Consider the following 19,648-nt stretch of genomic DNA (forward strand, 5'->3'; position numbering starts at 1 on the left):
CACTACCCCTCAAAACCACACACAAAACACACACCCACCAAATCAAGGTTTCATTTCCCCATTTACAGCTGCTGAAATTGCTGTTTAATTCTGAAATTTAACAAAACACTTTTCCAAGCAAGAACACTTTCCAAAATTTACCTTTACCTGTTTGTACTTCAGGGCAAACAACTGTGCCTTTACAACAGAAAGTTAAAATGATGGATACCCAGGAGGACAATATTTAGGACTTAGCTCATCACAGAAAATAAAGGTCTGTAAAAAAGACTGATCACGTCTGGATCTGCAGTACCATTTGTGTACTGCTCCAGGGGAACATTGCTGGTTGAAGTCAAAGTTATCTGGAGAAGAACCAGCTTTTCCTAATACACTATGATGCAGGAAAGTGGATTCTACTACACCTCAGAGCTCTATCACTTAATAACAAACAAAACAAAAATCCCTCTGATTGAGCCCAGTAGAGAAGGAAAGATGGGACATCGGTGACAGCTTCTATGACAGCTTCAAAAAAAGGAAGAACCCGCAGAATACTGAGTAACTAAGTGAACAGCAAAGCCACTATAGCTGCCTTGTCGTGGTCAAAATGAAAATTTAGTATTTGGAGTACAGAAAATTAAATCACCCACTTTGCATTAAAGTATTAAAAATTGAATACTTTGGCAATTTAAAGAGGAAAAACCCAAACCTACAAAGAACACTACTAAATAAATTCTGCAAATACTTTTACAGTATCACTGAAAGATACAGCACAAGTGTGACACAGGAACGTTTCTGTCTTTAGAATAACATCCAAAAACCCACTATACCTTAAGGAGCCAAAAATGCCTGCGGAGACAAAAACACCAACCACACCAAAAAAACAACCCCCCAAAAATCAACAACAAAAAACCCCAAACCCAAGCAAACAAATCAAAACCAAACAAACCTACCCAACAAAAAAAACCAAACGCAAGCAAATAAAAAACCCCAGACATTTAAGATAGTTCTGAGTACAGTTAACATTTTAGCTTTTACTAAATGGTTTGCATTTTTTTAAAAATCATCTAAAACACGTATGCGCTGCAGATCATTTAAGCAGTATTTAAGATGATTATACCTGGACAGTTTGGCAAGTTGAAACGACTTAACATTTTGGATTTCTGTAGGTTCTCATTTTTGCTTGTTTGTTTTTAAATGATGCCTTAGATAACGCTTCATGCAGCGGTTACATAACGGCTGATGTCAGTTTTACTTTGTCTCAGGCCTACCATGCTGCAGAATTGCCAACACATCTCTACACGGTGCAGGGTTTCTTTCTGAATCAGAGAAAGGTTTTTGTTTTCTATAGCTATGAAGGTATTTTCTTCTTCCCCAGAAAGGCCATGATATTGTGCTAGGGATTGTAGAGGGAGGAGAGAAAACCAAGGTCCAAAAGCAATAGCAAGAGGAATTCTCTATCAACTCCGTTCATTCTCTAGCCATTTTGTACAAATTTCAGCCTCAAAGAGCAAGCAGCAAAAGGAGCAAAATTAAGTGAAAAGTTCTGTTCAAAGAAAAAAAGAAGCCCAGTAAAAAACATCGAGTTGGCACGATAACTCTTCCTCAATTTTAGAACTTTTTCCTAGTGGCGTTCAAAACAACTAGCAAATCTTTGTGCAGTACTATTATACATTACCTTTAAATATGATCCGTAGTATTTTGTTACATAAGGACTATCACACTGACTTAAAACAGTTATCTCTTGCTGTATATCTTCTATTTCATCTTCTGCTTCCTCAAGGTCTATGATTTTTATAGCAACCACTTGCTGTGTCCGATTATCAATTCCTTTAAAGACTTCACCAAAGGAGCCTTTCCCAATGCGTTCCAGTTTTGTGAATAGTTCCTCTGGGTCTGCTCTATGGTTCTATTAAAAAAAAAAAAAAAAAAAAAAAAAGAAAAGAAAAAAGAGAGAGAGAGGGAAAAGAAAAAAAAGGTACACAGGTTACTTAACTTGGAAGTAAATTATTTGCCCTCATTACTTCCCAAGCAGCACATCATCCAGATTTATCGTCACTAGAAGGCTCGCATCAGATGAATTTATTTCCTGCACACTAACTTCTAATTCAGCTATTAGTTACAGAACATACATTATGCAATTATGTCAAAGGTAAATAAGCCTCGCCAGGAAGGGTGTCAGATACAAACCTCATTTTACTTCCCCACATAACAACCCTTTAAAACGAAAGAATAGAGCTGTTCTTAATATTAATCCTATCTGTGCAGTAATTCAGAAGACTGAGGAATGCAATCACCAGCACAGAAGCACCAACATCGTCACCCAGGCAGAAAAGGCTGGGCTTTCTACCTGGCCAACAGCCCCGGGCAGACAAAGCATCCTAGCAAGTAATACAGCGCGGAGCTAGAGGACTGCACTACCCGGTATTCTATGATCCGATAAAATCAGGCGTCTCCAGGGCAGCTAAAAGTGCTGACAGAAAGTAGAGCAAAAGGGACCGAGAGATGTCCGAAGAAGGAAGGCGGTGGCTGGAGCAGAGTACCGAGACTGGGGTACTGATCCGGACTGGCTGGGGTCACCCAAGCATGCCTTAAAGAGGGGAGCAGAGCACCAGGCAGTGCAGCACCGCTGAGGACACCCGGCTGAGAGCCTCTGTTAATTCACTACCCTAAGTTCAATGGACTGACTATTATAGGAAGTTTTTTAATTTCTCAGCTCCATTCAAGTAGTCATGAAGAAAAAAAAAAAAGGAAGCAAATTCTCCTTTTCCCTTCAGGATAAAGCATGCTATGCTGCTGCTTAGAGAACCTTGTGTAGCCAAAAACCACAGCAGTGACTTCTGAAGGATACAGATGACTTGCTCCACAGTTTAAGAACACAAATCTTTAGACCATGGTAAGAAAGTTTGCAGAAAGGCGGTTTTAGGAGGTAAGTATTAACAGAACAGCCCACACTTTGCAGAACAACAGAATTAAATATATTACTACTGTCTGAACTGGGCAACTCATTACACAGATCAATCTTTGAACAAGAAACATCTGCCCAAAAAAGCCCTCTGATTCAATAGCAACATTTGAAAATACGGAAGAGATGCTTTGCTTTAGATCTTTCTCACACTCCAAAACTCAGAACCAGCAAAAGAAGTGACAGTTTTGGCAAAATCAGGCATTCAACCCCAGGCACAGATTATCCTACATAACAACATACTCAAGTATCAACACAAAACTCCAGAAAACATCTTTACACCAGTGTTCTTGCAAGTGGATGCGAAAATCTTTACTGGGAAAAAAAATACATTACTATTTTAACCTAGTCCAAAATGGGCAATCTCGTTGCCTCACTAGGCCCTTATTGCCACTTCTTCCCTTCTACCAGAACCAGAATTTATTCCACAATATGGCAAAATGAATTAGGAAACAGATTTAGCTAAGAGTTAACCATATGATTTGTCAGGTTTATTTTCAGCGGAATCAGTTCACTGCTGATATATACCAAGCTGTCATTTGTGCTATCACAAGAGGAGGGGACATGAAGTAGTATGGCAAGACTCATGCTGATCTGTGGATTTAAGATTTTTACATTTTGCAAACATACAAGACACACTGCTGTTCCTGAGCAGCACATTAAAGCAAGACGAATGCGGAATTTCCCCTTTGTCTACAGAGAGCTCATTGCTACTCTTGCTCCATTTAAAAAAAACAAACCAAAAACCAAAACAAAAAACCACACCACCTTCAGAGACATAATTAAGCAAAAGATTTTGTGTTTTCTTCTGTTGATAGATCCAGTGAAAGATTTAAAAGATGAACAAATACATAATCAAAGCAAGTGAAAAAAGACAGGATGAATGCTATTTTGATCTGAAATCTGGGACAACTAATACTATTATACCGGGAAAGAAAAAGATCATAGGCCTCAGGTGCTCATAAAGCTTTTAGTTAGACAAAAAACCCAAACAAACAGTAAATCTTCAAACCGCACAAAGATAGCCATATTGACATACACTACTGCATCAGCTCCTGCTATCTTATCATCATTAAGACTAAAAAAATAGATTAAAAAAAGTTTAAAAATAATCTGGATTTAAAATCTGTTTTCAGGTGTATTTCAAAAAAATGTTGTAGGGACACGTGTGGCAAAAGCAGCAGCAACTGCCACCCAGCCTATCCCTGACGCTAGAAAAGATGCAGAATTGTTGGATTGCAACCCAACGTGTTCCTAAATTACAACATTAATTGCAATAAGGAATAATTAACTGATAGTTCTCATTTTCAATAAACAGACACACACCCACCCTCTAAGAAACAACGGAGTTAAGAGAGGAGATTGGCAAAACTTTCCATTAACTCTAAAATACTCATCTTCAGAAAAACTAGCTTCATTTGGAGACGTGCTTGGAGCCTGGGATTCCAGGAATCATTCATGCTAACTAATAGCTATTGTTGATTTGAGATGAAACCCGTTAAACACTTTCAGACAGATAAGAGAAAAGCCATTTGAGCACAGATATAGTCAGCCAATCCAACCCTTCACAAATGTTTGATGAACTCAAAGGGCAACACTTGGGTTTTGCTTGGGGAGAAACCTTAAGCAGGAAAATCCTCAGTGGAAATGCACATCACTCAACCCTATACGCCCACTTAACAGGCATCAACCAAACAAGCCAGGCCTCCAAACTCTCTCCCTCAAGGTACTTCAGGTGAATCAGAGCTTTAGAGGTTATTTTAACTTCCAACAACTAACTCCATTACGTGGGAGCGCTGGAGTTTAGGGAGAGACCAGGCATGGCTGGACTTCCCGACACAGCGGAACGCCCTGTACGTCCCTGGGAGGGAGAGGTGGAACAGGGGGCACCAGAGGAGAACAAACTGTGGGACTGTAGAGGAAAAAGTGACATCCCTCTATTCTGAGAAAATCCTCTCTCAGCAAGCAAAGTCAGCTTTACAGCTTCTGTTATTCACTAAGGCTGACAAGGAACCGTAGGGCACTCCAGGATAAGGGCAAATATTTCTGACCAACTATGGCTAATAATCAGATAACACCCGTTGGAAAAGCTTCAAACTTAGACCACTACATAACTTTAAAATATGGCCTTTAGAACAAAGACTGCATTTTGAAACAGATTTGCTTTTACCTTTATTTCCTTGTCTTTCAGACTATTGTTCTACGGGAATGTTTTTCTACAACTAATAAACTCCAAAACAACAAACTTCAAGAGACTACTTTTTAAACAAAGGTAAATTTATATAATGCAGTAACGCCTATCCTCCTTCTCCTGGTATAGAAAAGGATGGAGATATATTTTATACAAATAAGTGTGTATACACACCCCTATATACCAACAAATTTTTGAAGCACAGCTGCCAGCTAAGCTTCTAATATGGTAGAAATTAAGATTTCTAACACTATTAACACTCCTGAACAAAAGAGCTAAATGCTATTCCCTGTTCTTTCAATAATCTTTCATTGAATGGGAAAACGATTTAGAACTTTTGAAAGTTGCCTGCATGAATAATTGTTATTTAAAATAAAAATTAAAAAAAAACCCAAACTAGTTTCTATGGGGAATCATGTCTGTGGGGCAGCAGATGGTAACAATTCAACAGACAGTATATGGAGTCCATCATCACCTCCCCGAACATAACACCTACAAGTGGACAAATCAGGAAGAGAATATATTGCTATTCCCTCCCCTGAGCCTGTTTCCACAGCCAAAAGCAGCAAAAAGTGTGACAAGCACAGGCACATTCGCATGCCAAACTTCAAACTCACCAGCAGGAGCAACAGCACCAGCCCTCTGCACAGCTCAGCAAGTCCACCCTTCCACCAGTCCAGCACAGCTACACAGCCTGCGCTAGCGTTCAGTAAAAACTCTCCTCCTCTTATCCAACCACCTGCCGTTACTGTATGTGTTTATACACGTATGTACGTACACTACAGACTCACAGAATCATAGCATAATTTGGCTTGGAGGTGACCTCAGGAGGTCACCTAGTCCAACGACCTGCTCAGAAGCCCCAAATAAAAAACACTATAGCATAACTTTTGCCAGCATACCTGCAGTAATTGCATCAAGTATTCTGCCAATTCAGCTTATATAAGCATTTTCTTTTTATTCCAATAAACATAGCTATGCAGCAATGTCCTGGCTGCATTCTGCTAAAGACCGACTGGCTGACTCACCTTCCCGCCTCCGACCCTTTCACGTACCTGTTCTCCAAATTCTGTGTTCTTCCTTTAAAACAAAGCAAAAAGCATACTGAATATCTAACTTCCAAGGTTATACAGATACCTAATGACACATACCAAATTGGAAGAAACGATATCTATGTTAGACTGCTTTAGGATCTGTCAATGCAAGACAGCTCTTCTACAGAAACAGGTCTTCTAAGAGGGTTCATTAATGAATTTCATTAAAGGGTACAGAGTACAACTGAATGAAAAACCAAAGCTTCAAGGAATCTTGGACAGAGACTCAGCTAATGCTTTGTATCTAACAAAATCAAAAACAGGATCCTCTACATCTCCCAAAGCAAATAATTTAACATAGTCTTGTGAGATTTCGTCTAAGTAGTGTGTCACTGTGAGAACATATATCCTGTTGTCTTAAGAGTATTTCTAAAACCCGGAATGCTGTTATACTACCTGGATTTTCAAGCGCCTCTCAGGCTTTCTTCAGAACAGAAGTTCCCTTAAAATTGTAGCAGTACTACAGAACAGCTCACCTACACTGAGAGACATTACTCAAATACGCATTAGATAAAGATGCAATAGTTAGCTCAAAAGATTTTATAAAAGGTTGGTAAGAGAAGACTAGAGTGTCTACTTGTATGTTTTTCCGAGTATCCACTACTATGGCACCCTAACACATACTGGTATCTTTGGAAGCCATCAGAATTACATCTGTGTTTAAAAGGCTGCAATTTCAAGCAATTGCTCACTAAAATAAAAACCTGATTTTCACAGCCAGGAGAAGTCAAATGTAAACTATAAGGAAAAGAGCTACCTTACAGAAAGCTCAAGGAAAAGAAAGAAGTTATGTTATGGCAAAATATTTAAAACCAAACCAAAAACAACCCACCATCAAAAAACCACCCCAGTAATTAATTTGTTGTGCAGCCTCACAGTTACACAGCATTAAAATGCCAGATCAGAAATGTATACCAACTTTGTTGCTGAAGCCAGCATGCACTGCACCATTTCTCTTAAGTCCCACTGTCTGAATTATGGCTAACAATAAAATTAAAAGGCAATTATGAGGCCTAGTTTATTGTCCGTAAAATCTCCAAGATACCTTTTATTGTCTTAAAAATAAATACCTAAAATACCATGAGTAAAAAAGACACTTGAAAGTCCATAAAAGAAAAACAGATTAAAAGTTAAGACATTTAATCTAGTAGTCTCAGCATTTACCTGGCTCTTACAAAATACTGCATCTGGGTTGAGCACATTGAAATCATAGGTAATCAGTCCATTCATAGACATTTATCTATTCTCAGATAACGAAGTATCTCTAAGTTTTTCTTCTGTTCAGTTCCCCCCCCAACTGAAATTAAGAGGCAATAAGATTGGTAAACCTGATAGGCTATGGGATTTCTTGGAGTAATGTGTTAAATCAACAGATACGTTCATCTCAATTGAATGCAGTTTCAGATATTATATATACACATTAATTATACACCACATATATTTTATTATAAAACAATACATATTCACATACATTATATGTATTTCCATATTTGATCTGCATAAAGAACATTTACTTCTTTACAATAAAGCCACCACAGGTAGTGATAAATTTTAATTCATGGAGCTCCTCCCTACCTCCCCCCATCAATTTTATTTTAAAATCCTATTATAATCAAAGTTACTCACACAAACAGTGCCACAGGCGTGTGTGTGTATACATACAAAAATGTAAATAGTCTGAAGTTAATGAAGATGCAGGTGCAGATCCATTATTATTTATAAAGAATCAGAAAAAAATGAACCTACAGACATTCAAAACAAGGGTGGAAGCTGTAGACATCTTTTTTTTTCTCCATGTGCACATACACTCTTGCTCCTTAGAGATCTGCGCATGTAACTGATGCTACCCCTGCACTCCTGTTTAAGACTCCAACATCAGGATAGTAGATACTTCATTATATTTACTGGGACTGTATGATACATACTGAAGAAGAAAATTATGTTAACAACAAAACAATCTGATTTTGTAAAGTATCAAACCTTTACATTATCAAGCTCTTCTACACAGTGGGTAGCAAAAACTAGATCTGAGCTTTGCTGTCCTTAAATGGGACCTGACCTCTGTTACACCTCTTATGAAACATCTCCCTTATCTGACAAGACTAAAACTCATTGCCATTTTTAGTGAGAACCTGGAGAACTTCACTATAAAACAAAAGCAAAAATAAGCAAGCAGAAAACCCATGTGGCTTTGTTTTCATCGAGTCAGCCATAAACTTGCTTGAAAGCTGCCTGAAAATTCGTATGACTATCAAAACTTTAAAATCAGCATCCAAACCCACCCATTCTCAGATTTTTAAGGAATCACCTGCACCTTCAAAGTGCCTCTGACCTGTGGCAGATGCAAGATGTCAACTGAACGTTGTGCTGAAAATGGAAACCAGTGAACTCGCTTCCTCTATTCTTAGCTGTTCTTTCACTTTGGTAACACAGCATGAAACAGCTTAGGGAACAGCATAAATAGGCAAAAAGAAGGAATAACAACACATCTCCAAAAGATTAGCTCTTTGACACAGGCAATTAAAAAAATTTCTTGTGAGATTTCGTCTAAGTAGTGTGTCACTGTGAGAACATATATCCTGTTGTCTTAAGAGTATTTCTAAAACCTGGAATGCTGTTATACTACCTGGATTTTCAAGCGCCTCTCAGGCTTTCTTCAGAACAGAAGTTCCCTTAAAATTGTAGCAGTACTACAGAACAGCTCACCTACACTGAGAGACATTACTCAAATACGCATTAGATAAAGATGCAATAGTTAGCTCAAAAGATTTTATAAAAGGTTGGTAAGAGAAGACTAGAGTGTCTACTTGTATGTTTTTCCGAGTATCCACTACTATGGCACCCTAACACATACTGGTATCTTTGGAAGCCATCAGAATTACATCTGTGTTTAAAAGGCTGCAATTTCAAGCAATTGCTCACTAAAATAAAAACCTGATTTTCACAGCCAGGAGAAGTCAAATGTAAACTATAAGGAAAAGAGCTACCTTACAGAAAGCTCAAGGAAAAGAAAGAAGTTATGTTATGGCAAAATATTTAAAACCAAACCAAAAACAACCCACCATCAAAAAACCACCCCAGTAATTAATTTGTTGTGCAGCCTCACAGTTACACAGCATTAAAATGCCAGATCAGAAATGTATACCAACTTTGTTGCTGAAGTCAGCATGCACTGCACCATTTCTCTTAAGTCCCACTGTCTGAATTATGGCTAACAATAAAATTAAAAGGCAATTATGAGGCCTAGTTTATTGTCCGTAAAATCTCCAAGATACCTTTTATTGTCTTAAAAATAAATACCTAAAATACCATGAGTAAAAAAGACACTTGAAAGTCCATAAAAGAAAAACAGATTAAAAGTTAAGACATTTAATCTAGTAGTCTCAGCATTTACCTGGCTCTTACAAAATACTGCATCTGGGTTGAGCACATTGAAATCATAGGTAATCAGTCCATTCATAGACATTTATCTATTCTCAGATAACGAAGTATCTCTAAGTTTTTCTTCTGTTCAGTTCCCCCCCCAACTGAAATTAAGAGGCAATAAGATTGGTAAACCTGATAGGCTATGGGATTTCTTGGAGTAATGTGTTAAATCAACAGATACGTTCATCTCAATTGAATGCAGTTTCAGATATTATATATACACATTAATTATACACCACATATATTTTATTATAAAACAATACATATTCACATACATTATATGTATTTCCATATTTGATCTGCATAAAGAACATTTACTTCTTTACAATAAAGCCACCACAGGTAGTGATAAATTTTAATTCATGGAGCTCCTCCCTACCTCCCCCCATCAATTTTATTTTAAAATCCTATTATAATCAAAGTTACTCACACAAACAGTGCCACAGGCGTGTGTGTGTATACATACAAAAATGTAAATAGTCTGAAGTTAATGAAGATGCAGGTGCAGATCCATTATTATTTATAAAGAATCAGAAAAAAATGAACCTACAGACATTCAAAACAAGGGTGGAAGCTGTAGACATCTTTTTTTTTCTCCATGTGCACATACACTCTTGCTCCTTAGTCCTTAGAGCATGTAACTGAACTCTGATGCTATCCCTGCACTCCTGTTTAAGACTCCAACATCAGGATAGTAGATACTTCATTATATTTACTGGGACTGTATGATACATACTGAAGAAGAAAATTATGTTAACAACAAAACAATCTGATTTTGTAAAGTATCAAACCTTTACATTATCAAGCTCTTCTACACAGTGGGTAGCAAAAACTAGATCTGAGCTTTGCTGTCCTTAAATGGGACCTGACCTCTGTTACACCTCTTATGAAACATCTCCCTTATCTGACAAGACTAAAACTCATTGCCATTTTTAGTGAGAACCTGGAGAACTTCACTATAAAACAAAAGCAAAAATAAGCAAGCAGAAAACCCATGTGGCTTTGTTTTCATCGAGTCAGCCATAAACTTGCTTGAAAGCTGCCTGAAAATTCGTATGACTATCAAAACTTTAAAATCAGCATCCAAACCCACCCATTCTCAGATTTTTAAGGAATCACCTGCACCTTCAAAGTGCCTCTGACCTGTGGCAGATGCAAGATGTCAACTGAACGTTGTGCTGAAAATGGAAACCAGTGAACTCGCTTCCTCTATTCTTAGCTGTTCTTTCACTTTGGTAACACAGCATGAAGCAGCTTAGGGAACAGCATAAATAGGCAAAAAGAAGGAATAACAACACATCTCCAAAAGATTAGCTCTTTGACACAGGCAATTAAAAAAATTTACACCAATTATTTATGAAGAGTATTCTGCATTGAGGAAAGGAAACACAAAAGAAATTTCTCATGCCAGTGAGCTTCTCTCTAACTGAATACCCTTACATTTCAAATGGAGTTGCACTTCACTTCCATTCTATGTATCAATACCTTCTAACCACCTAGTATCTTTAAAAGAGAAATCCTCAAACCACTGCATACAGCTGCATATCCATCAGCCTGCTCACAGGTCTGAGGAGCACGGCCCACAAAAAGAGTTAGAGGAGGGAGGGAGGCACAAATTATGTGGTGAGGTCTTTACTATGACCTGAAAAAGACCTAAGTGACTGAACGCTCTACGGCTAGGAAGGACAGACGGACACCCTTAGATGGAGACGGGAGTCAGTTCAAGAAATCAACAGGTTCTGGGATCCCAAAGTGTTCTAACTCTGTTCTGCATTTATTAGAGTTCAACAAACCGATCTTTCAATACAAATATAGATCCCCTTTGCCGAGAAGTGCAGGACAAGTGACTGCCGAGCGGGTAAGTAACCACCTCAGCGAGCCAACCGCCTGCGCCCCTGAATCAGAAGATAGAAGGCTGCTGCAATTTCTCATTGCTGAAGAACATAATCTCTCAATTTTATGAACCACTTTGTAAAACCTAACCTACAGAGAGATTACAAAAGCCACGTCTAACAGGAATATGGAAAAATAACCATTTATGGGCTGCAGCCTACTTCAGCAGTGTGCCCTGCCTTTCAGCAAGCAGCCTGCTTATCAGTACACAAACAAATTTTTTTTTTGCCACACCCATTTAAAGGAACAACTACATCAAAACTCTGCCAGCAATAAACTGTATCGTCGCAGCTTTTGGACCATTTTCCCAGTATTTAGAGGTTCGGTATCTACAGCCAAATGGCAACTGCTACATAAATTTTACAGGCCTCCTCACTGCTCTATCTTAGAAGCCATTTTAGCATTTTTTTCTGTGCAAGCTAGAACTTGATACACAGATTTTCCTCCCGTAAATAAGATTAAACTCATACTATAATCCAGGTAGAACAAAAATAACAACAAAATCTAGCTTTTTAACTTGTCAGTTCATAAACTAGAAAGCAGCAACAAGGCCTCAAGTTTAACACACATACAAGTATCTTTGTTAAATCTCTCTACTGAAGTAGTCATTACTTATTTTCAGGCTAAACAAAATTAAAGTGAGGCAGAAAAAACCTGTTTGAAAAAAGATGGCTCCAAAACACAACGCGGGTTAAAGAGCAGACCACAAGTTTATTTACCACAGGTAACTCTCCAGGCATAATCACTGCCTGCAATGACCCCCGAGTGGGAACCCACGTTTAGAGGCTATCACCCCAGTCCATTTTGAGAAAGGAAGGCAAACACACCAGTCTTCTAGAATCTCAAAATTTCTGTCCTCTCCCCAAGGCTAGAGGAGACCAGAGGCTTGAAAGCCATACTCTCCTCCTGAATGCTGGCCCTGGATCATATCAATCATACCAGACCTGAAGCTACAAGAAGCACACAATGAAAAACCAGAAATGCAACTCCAAAATGAGCTACAAAGGAAGCAAGAAACCAACCCTGCCAGAACCAACCTGCCCGTTTCAGGAAGCTCCTTTTTCAATTACTTTGCAGCTCATTCATCGCATGGCAAAGCATCTCATTACATAAAAGGCAAGGGGAAGGGGGAAGGGAGGAAAAGAAACACCCTGAAAAAAAATTCAGATTCTTCTTGCCAACTAGGCTGGAATAAAGCTGTGCAGGAATGTAAAAATGTTCTTGTTATGACCGGTTGCCAGATGACACCTTCCTAGGTGAGAGATCAACAGCAAGCTCATCTTGCTCCGCTCATAATTCTCCATATGCTTTTAATTGATTTACATGAGTAGAAATTCAATCTTTCTCATTCAGTGTTTTACATTTAGACACTTTACAACACTTATGGTCATTTCAAGCTGTACAGTGTTTTTATTATTCTGCATTCAGCTCCCAACACAGAAGCCTGCATTGAAATACAATTTGACATCTAGCAAAGCATAGACACCCCCTGATCCCCCCCAGTCAACATTATTCAAATATTCAGAACATATAACAGTACCCAGTTGAAAGGAAAGCCTGCAAAAGATCAGGGAGCAGAGGGGCACAGAAGAAAACCCACATTCTTCAAGACTGAACAGATGGTTCTTGACTTCTGGTTCATGAAAACAGTGAAGTCACCCTGGGCTCTTAGGCTCCCTCTTCCACGCGCAGCTTAAGTGTGAAACCTGCAGATAACTAACATTTCTCATGCCTTGTTCTCCTTCATCAACGCATACAGAATTCATGCAGATCCAGGATAGATCACACCACAAAGCTTTTCCAGATATGCTGCCTCAATCAAGACCACTCAAATACAGATTTTGGCAAGATAAACTTGGCTTCACACTTCTAAGAGTCAACTATGCAGTTCTCCAAAGCTTTCTTCATATAGAAAGCTCTAAGCTGAAGCCATGCTCTTTCCCAAGCTATGGACCTAATCAATATAGCCTAACTCTGCAAAACCACATGCTCAAGATACAAGGAAGAATGAGACCGGCGAGCTACTGTTACCTTGTCAGTCCCTTTATTAATAGTTTCTCTGATTGAGTTCTTTTTGCCAGATTTATTTGGCTAGCAATCCCTCTGGCAGAATGGATTTCAGTGAATGTCACTAGATGGGCACCCTTCCCATGAGATTCAAGTCTCTCCTTCAGAGCTAAGGAGCGTGCTCAGTGATCCTCATCTAATCAGCAGAACAGACTTGTTCTAGAAGAACTGCTAGAAGTTTAAATTTAAAGAACAAATGACAGTTCTTTAAATAGAGTAAAAACTGGTGAGGCAGTATTAGGAAGGAATCTGATTTTCAATTATTATAAGTTAGAATGAAATAGCATGATTTGGAACAGTAGTTCCTGACATGATAGATACCTCGCCAACTCTTTCATTTCTGCAAAGACAACATACACGTAGTCACTAATTACAGCATGTCAGAAAGTTATTTGTTACAGAAGAATTTAAAAACCAACTTTGTACTGTTCCCCAACCCCATCCCCCCAAAACCCATTCCTGAACTCTTCAATTAGTGTCTGTCAATTATTAAACTCAGTCCCTAAGAATAAATGGAAGACAAAACAATAGTCTCTTATCACTTTTCAGAGTTGGTGACTTCCTTAAATCTGAAGGTAATCACTAAAAAGCAAACGAGTGGCACTCTTACTAACAGGTTTAAAATTCATCCTTTCACTTTTGGTGACAACTGAAAACAATGAAAACTGCGGATAATACACTTGCCTATCTTTACTAAGATGTCTCACCCAACAAGTACTGCTGCAGAGGCACACTCAGTCATAGATATGGCTCATTGTGTGCCACAAAGTTACTATATATAAAGAAAGAATCCTCCCCTTAAAATAAGCATCTAAAGAATGTTTTATTTTTTAACAACAAATTTCAATATATTACTGAACTATTACTTGCTATGTATTCTCCTTTCTGAGGAAAAGGAGAAAGAAAAAAAACTTTCATCAGGACTTGCGAAGCATGACGATAAGACAATGGAGTTCAGAAAAAGCCAGTGTGAATCTTTTAAATGTTAAATTCAACAGAAAAAAAACCACTACAGAACACAGTAACAATTAGGTATTTTCAAAAGTTAAAAGTCTGGTTTCAGATGTAATGTTTTTACCTTTTGGGGGGAATGATCCTCTGCCCAAAACTGAAAGTATATGAAGGTACAGAGCAGCAGAGAGATCAAGGTGAAATGAGTTGAGTTTGTTTTATGTGCTCTCTTGCAGCTTCAGCAGATTTGCTGAATTCCAGGTCAGTTCACTTAATGCATGTATAAAACGGTAAAATCTGCACAATAAATACTGGTAAAAAACTGCTGTGGATTTTTTCTTCTAAGCCTGATAAAAGCATCTGCTGAATTCCAGCTGATTATGTACCTTCACAGCTCCCATGTATCAAACACTTCAGAGAGCTCACTTTATCCTCCTTATTTGATAACACTAAGACAGTGCAAGTATGACTGAGCCCTACTTTCTTTGTCATCAGAGTCATTTAACACAACACACAAGATGGAATAACCAAGTTCAGCTAATAAAGCCTGCTCTGAGTTAGCATGTTAGGTATGATACACTTGTACATCAAGCACAACCAGGAAAGGAACAACTGCAGTGTTGAATTCCACAAATATTTTAATGCATATCTGCTTCAAGTAGCAAAAGAGGCACGTTCTCCACAGGTCTTAAAGTACTATCTTCCTGCAGTCTGCCTGCACTGTGGCTCAAACTACAAATCAGGGAACTGAAATTGGGCAATGTATTCATCACCAAAACACCGGAGTGTTTCATAAGAAATCCATTTTCTAGGCACTGTGGAAGTCTCCCGGTGTCCTGCAAGTGCTAGACTTTGCAGTTTCCTTTAAGTAAATCATGTCTCTAAATAATAAAAGTTTAAAGCCTTTTCAAACTCACTGTAGAAACACCTGGATACAGCTCAGTTCCTAGGAGAGGAATAAATTAACAGATCTTTGAATGGATCTTTCTTCAAGGTTTAAGTTCCTCTAATGCCCACCGTCAAAACATTCAAACACTTGACAGTAACAGACTGCTTGCTCTTAAAAGAAGTCGTATTCTTGTAGCTACAATGCATAAGGTTTACCAGAAATCTGACACACTTCCAGACTAGTTTCAGGCACCACACAAAGAGCCGATTTCTACAGGTACGCTAACTGAAGAGAAAATGTATCTTTTCTTGGTCTGTGAAAAAGACCACTTCCAAAATGAAATGCTACCTCTGCTTTCATTTTTCTATACCCACCCAATAACTAGATGTTAACTGATCCGCCTCTCAGCATCCTGCAGGGAGAGACTCTCCAGCTGCCAGGCTCAGGTTGTTCAGTGAGCAGCACCCTACAGCCCCTGTTAACTGGCAGCACAGAGAGCAAAGCTCACCTTTACATCCAAGTTTGTATTTAATCAAGCAATCCTTCAGTGGTGAATCAGAGTACACCGGCTGACATGTCACATGCTTCTGGCTGCTCTGTTTTTAGAGGAAGTTAGGCTCTTTATTGCAAGATACTTTGAATGCCAATAAAAACAGATGGAGATCAGGAGATCACCTTTCTGGCTGCACTCAAGACTACTGCTGTACAGGATCAGGAGATACCAACAAAGCCATGAGAAAGGAAACAAGAAGTGTTTAGATGAGTAGGATAGCAGAGGTAAAGAGAAATAAAGCCCCAAACCAGGTGCAAAGACACACATACTGACAAGAAGAAACGCAAATGAGAAGAAACAACATTTCCATCAGTTAATGAATAAATATTTCACAGACTTAAGATTTTGCACAACAAATTAGAACAGGAAAAGGGAAAGTTTAAACATAAAAATTCTACCAGTTAAAAAATGCATTTGTTACTTGAGTGATGTTCCATTGTTGAAGCTTACAGACTTAGTTTGGAAAATTAAGGTGTTGACAGTGAGACTTCCTCACTGTCCACCTTAGAAAGGTTAATTGTTGCTCGTTTGTAAACTTACAAATAAGAGAGGCTGGAAAGCATTAAGGTTTGGAGTACTGTATGAGATGCTGCCAATAATGTAAGTTAATCAGAAATACATCATTCTGAAATGACTGACATACTTTAAACTTTGTGACCACTTGAACATAACCCTCTGAACTACACATCCTGCCTGTTGGGCAAGAGAAAAGCAGCAGTGTAGGACTACTACTAAGGGGTGCAACACCTTCACTCCAGCTCTGCTTTCAGTACAGGCCCTGGACTGGTAAAAGACACAGGTAGGCTCTAGCACCTCTCTTGCAAGCCACATCCAGAAACGCTCTGTATGAGTTCAGCCGGATTCCTTGAAGATAGTGCCAGTGGACAACCTTCTCACGGTGAGATCACAAAGCATTCCAGACTAAGAACTAGTTTGAATATTTTTATCCCAAGGAACAAAGTTATGGTGTGACATTACTGAACAAAAACTCCAACCTGACAAATTCATTGCACACTGGGCTTCATTTAACCAGGACACCGTAACTGTGTTCACATAGCTCCATCAACCTTTCAGTTCTCCCTTTCATCTTGGCTTCTGCATAAAATGCCATAATTTGGGGTATCCTGCTCAGCTTCAGAGCACTCATTCTATACATTCACTGGTACTTTGATTTTATTGAATGGGCTTAGAAGTGTGGCAGCTGGGAAGTTAACATCATACAATTGGATCAAATGGAGCCTTTCCAAAGGAGTGAGGAAAATGAATGTGTTTAGGAAGTTGTTTGCACAGGCAAGAATTGTTAGGTATAAAATTTGGTTTTGTTAGGGACACAAGACAGGTTAAACAGAACGCAACCACTACATAAACAAATGGTTCTGTAACTACTCATAAAGGCAACAGATAATGCTACCTCTGGGTCTTCCATTGTTGCCAGGGTACTGAAAGTCAGACTCCGAGTTCACAAAAATAACTCTTTGTGACTTTCTGTACTTTTCCATGTTTGGATTTTTTTTAAAGGGAACCTGACTCTTCGTAAGATGAAAGATCTTAAAACAGTCAAAAGAGCTTCTGTTATACTTTGGTGATAAACTGTCAAAACCTTCTTTTTGGAGTATGGGAATTACATAATAAATTATTTCTGGATTTTTGTTGATACTGGTGTTTTTGTAGAATGAAATGGGATTAAAAGTATAAGACTACAAGAAAACTGAAAACTCCAAACCTGTACACACGTTCTCTGGCAAATACAGTTTCCAACTGTTATATTCAATAAAATGCTTCCCTCAACCCAGGCTACAAAACAAGGGGTTTGACATTACAGGCACTTCCCCACGGTGATGGCTTTAACTTAACTATTAGATCTTCTTCCATTAGAGAAGAAACTGTTTATTCCTTCTTCAGTCGATCACCACACATTTACTTTAACAGCGAACAGAAGCAGAGATGCCTTTATCATCACTTGCATGATCCTGACTGAAGAGTTCAATCAGGTTAAAAGCAAAAGAAGCAACCCTTATACCTCAGACTACCACTCTCTTCTAGGACACTTTAAAAAAAACCAAACAACTGTATTATGACTCTTCTAAAAGAAGAGTGAGCAGAAAAATTTCACACTAAATAATATTTCTTTGTATTCTAAGACCTTCAGGATTTGTCTAATGGCCTTCATTAACAAAAGGCACCAAGGGAAAAATATATTTTAATTCTATGCAGCTGTACATATCAAATAGTTAAAAAAATGATTTAAAACTGCAGATATGTGTTAAGGGGTCTGGTTTAAACTAACAACACTACTAGTAGAACTAAATATGCTATTACATAAAGTTTATTGGTTTAACAATGGAAAACAGGACCTTAAATAATTCCAAAGTCCTTTTGTGATGACAGGGCAGCTATGGAAAATAGGACAGCAATACATTAAGCAGACAGAGAAATGAGGAATCAATAAACTTGGATTTTGAAATAGAAGTCTCCCAAATACAAACACACTAAAAATGACAGACGATATAAATAAAGAAGCTCAGGCTAAAGCCTCTGTATCTTTACCAAAAATTTCTTAAGCTTCCCATTGTAAAGGATGTACCAATGTAACAGTAACCTTGACATATCAATGGAACAGGGACGCTGAGGTGGTTTATGAGCAGAAAGTCAGTGGATGACCAAAATTTAACTGACTTCAGAGAGCCTTCAGAAAGGCAAACCAAACCGTGGTTTGGTAACGGACCTGAATTAATACACAGTACTGTTTATACATCAGGTCTACACGTTCTAAAAGTGATGAGGATATTCAAACAAGAGAAATTTAAACTTCCTGTTCTGAAACCTCCTGAACCCTGAACTGTTTATCTTGCATCCATAGAGACGTATCATAAAGGCTTCTATGTTATTTGAACTGAAAACCAGTATGATACAGGCACGACTATCCCACAAGTTAAGAGAAAGCTCAAAACACCTACTGGGCTGCCGGTGTCTGACAAGCAAAACTCAACACTGGAAAGAGTTTGGTCCTCAGCTCCTTTACAGTTGACAAGGATCACTGACCAAACTTGTGTTAGACTGCCCAGCAGAGTAAAACAAAAAGAGTCAGAGGCATAACCACCCTTCCTATGAAAAAATCAATTACATAGGAGCTTGTTTGTTTTCTAAGCAGATACCACAAACATAAAGAAACGGCACCGGGTCCCATTCTCAGCTGAAGAGAGGTGTGAGTTTCTGACAGATGACGGCTCCCACAGCGAGCTGCCCGCCGCACTGTATCGCCACCGGACCTCGCGTTTATCACCTTTCCATTAATCGCAAGGTCCTCGGAGAAGCTGCGCCGAGCGCAGGCTGGTGGGGAAGTCCTGCAGGAGGTAGGCTTGCCAGCGAGCCTGATATGTCATTTACCGCACACCCACACACCCTGCGATTAACTTCATTTCGCCTTTAATCAGTTTTAGAAGCTCTTACGCGCTCCTGGATGCAGCGCGGCCAACCCTGAACAAAGGGGGAAGGGAGGGAGGGGGAACCCTTCGCCTCCGAGGGCTGGCTGCAGGTACGCGGCCCCCCCCGGGGCACGCCGAGGGCACGGGCCCCCGCCAGGGCTGCCCGTTACCTCCGGGCACCCCCCTCCCTCGCTCGGCGAGGGCTCCGGCCCGCGCTC

At 39.0% G+C, this 19,648-nt stretch overlaps 1 protein-coding gene across 1 annotated transcript in view; it reads right to left on the bottom strand.

Annotated features, from left to right (window-relative positions):
* The window catches only part of STK26 (serine/threonine kinase 26), a 56,721-nt gene that overhangs the window by 15,675 nt on the left and 21,398 nt on the right, over nucleotides 1-19,648 (bottom strand). Inside the window, exon 2 of the mRNA XM_009636573.2 lies at nucleotides 1,655-1,885. Within this exon, the coding sequence (XP_009634868.2) occupies nucleotides 1,655-1,885 (231 nt within the window). The remainder of the gene's footprint in view (nucleotides 1-1,654; nucleotides 1,886-19,648) is intronic.

The sequence above is a fragment of the Egretta garzetta genome, unplaced genomic scaffold, assembly GCF_000687185.1.
Source record: "Egretta garzetta isolate BGI_Z169 unplaced genomic scaffold, ASM68718v1 scaffold404, whole genome shotgun sequence".
NCBI lineage: Eukaryota > Metazoa > Chordata > Aves > Pelecaniformes > Ardeidae > Egretta > Egretta garzetta.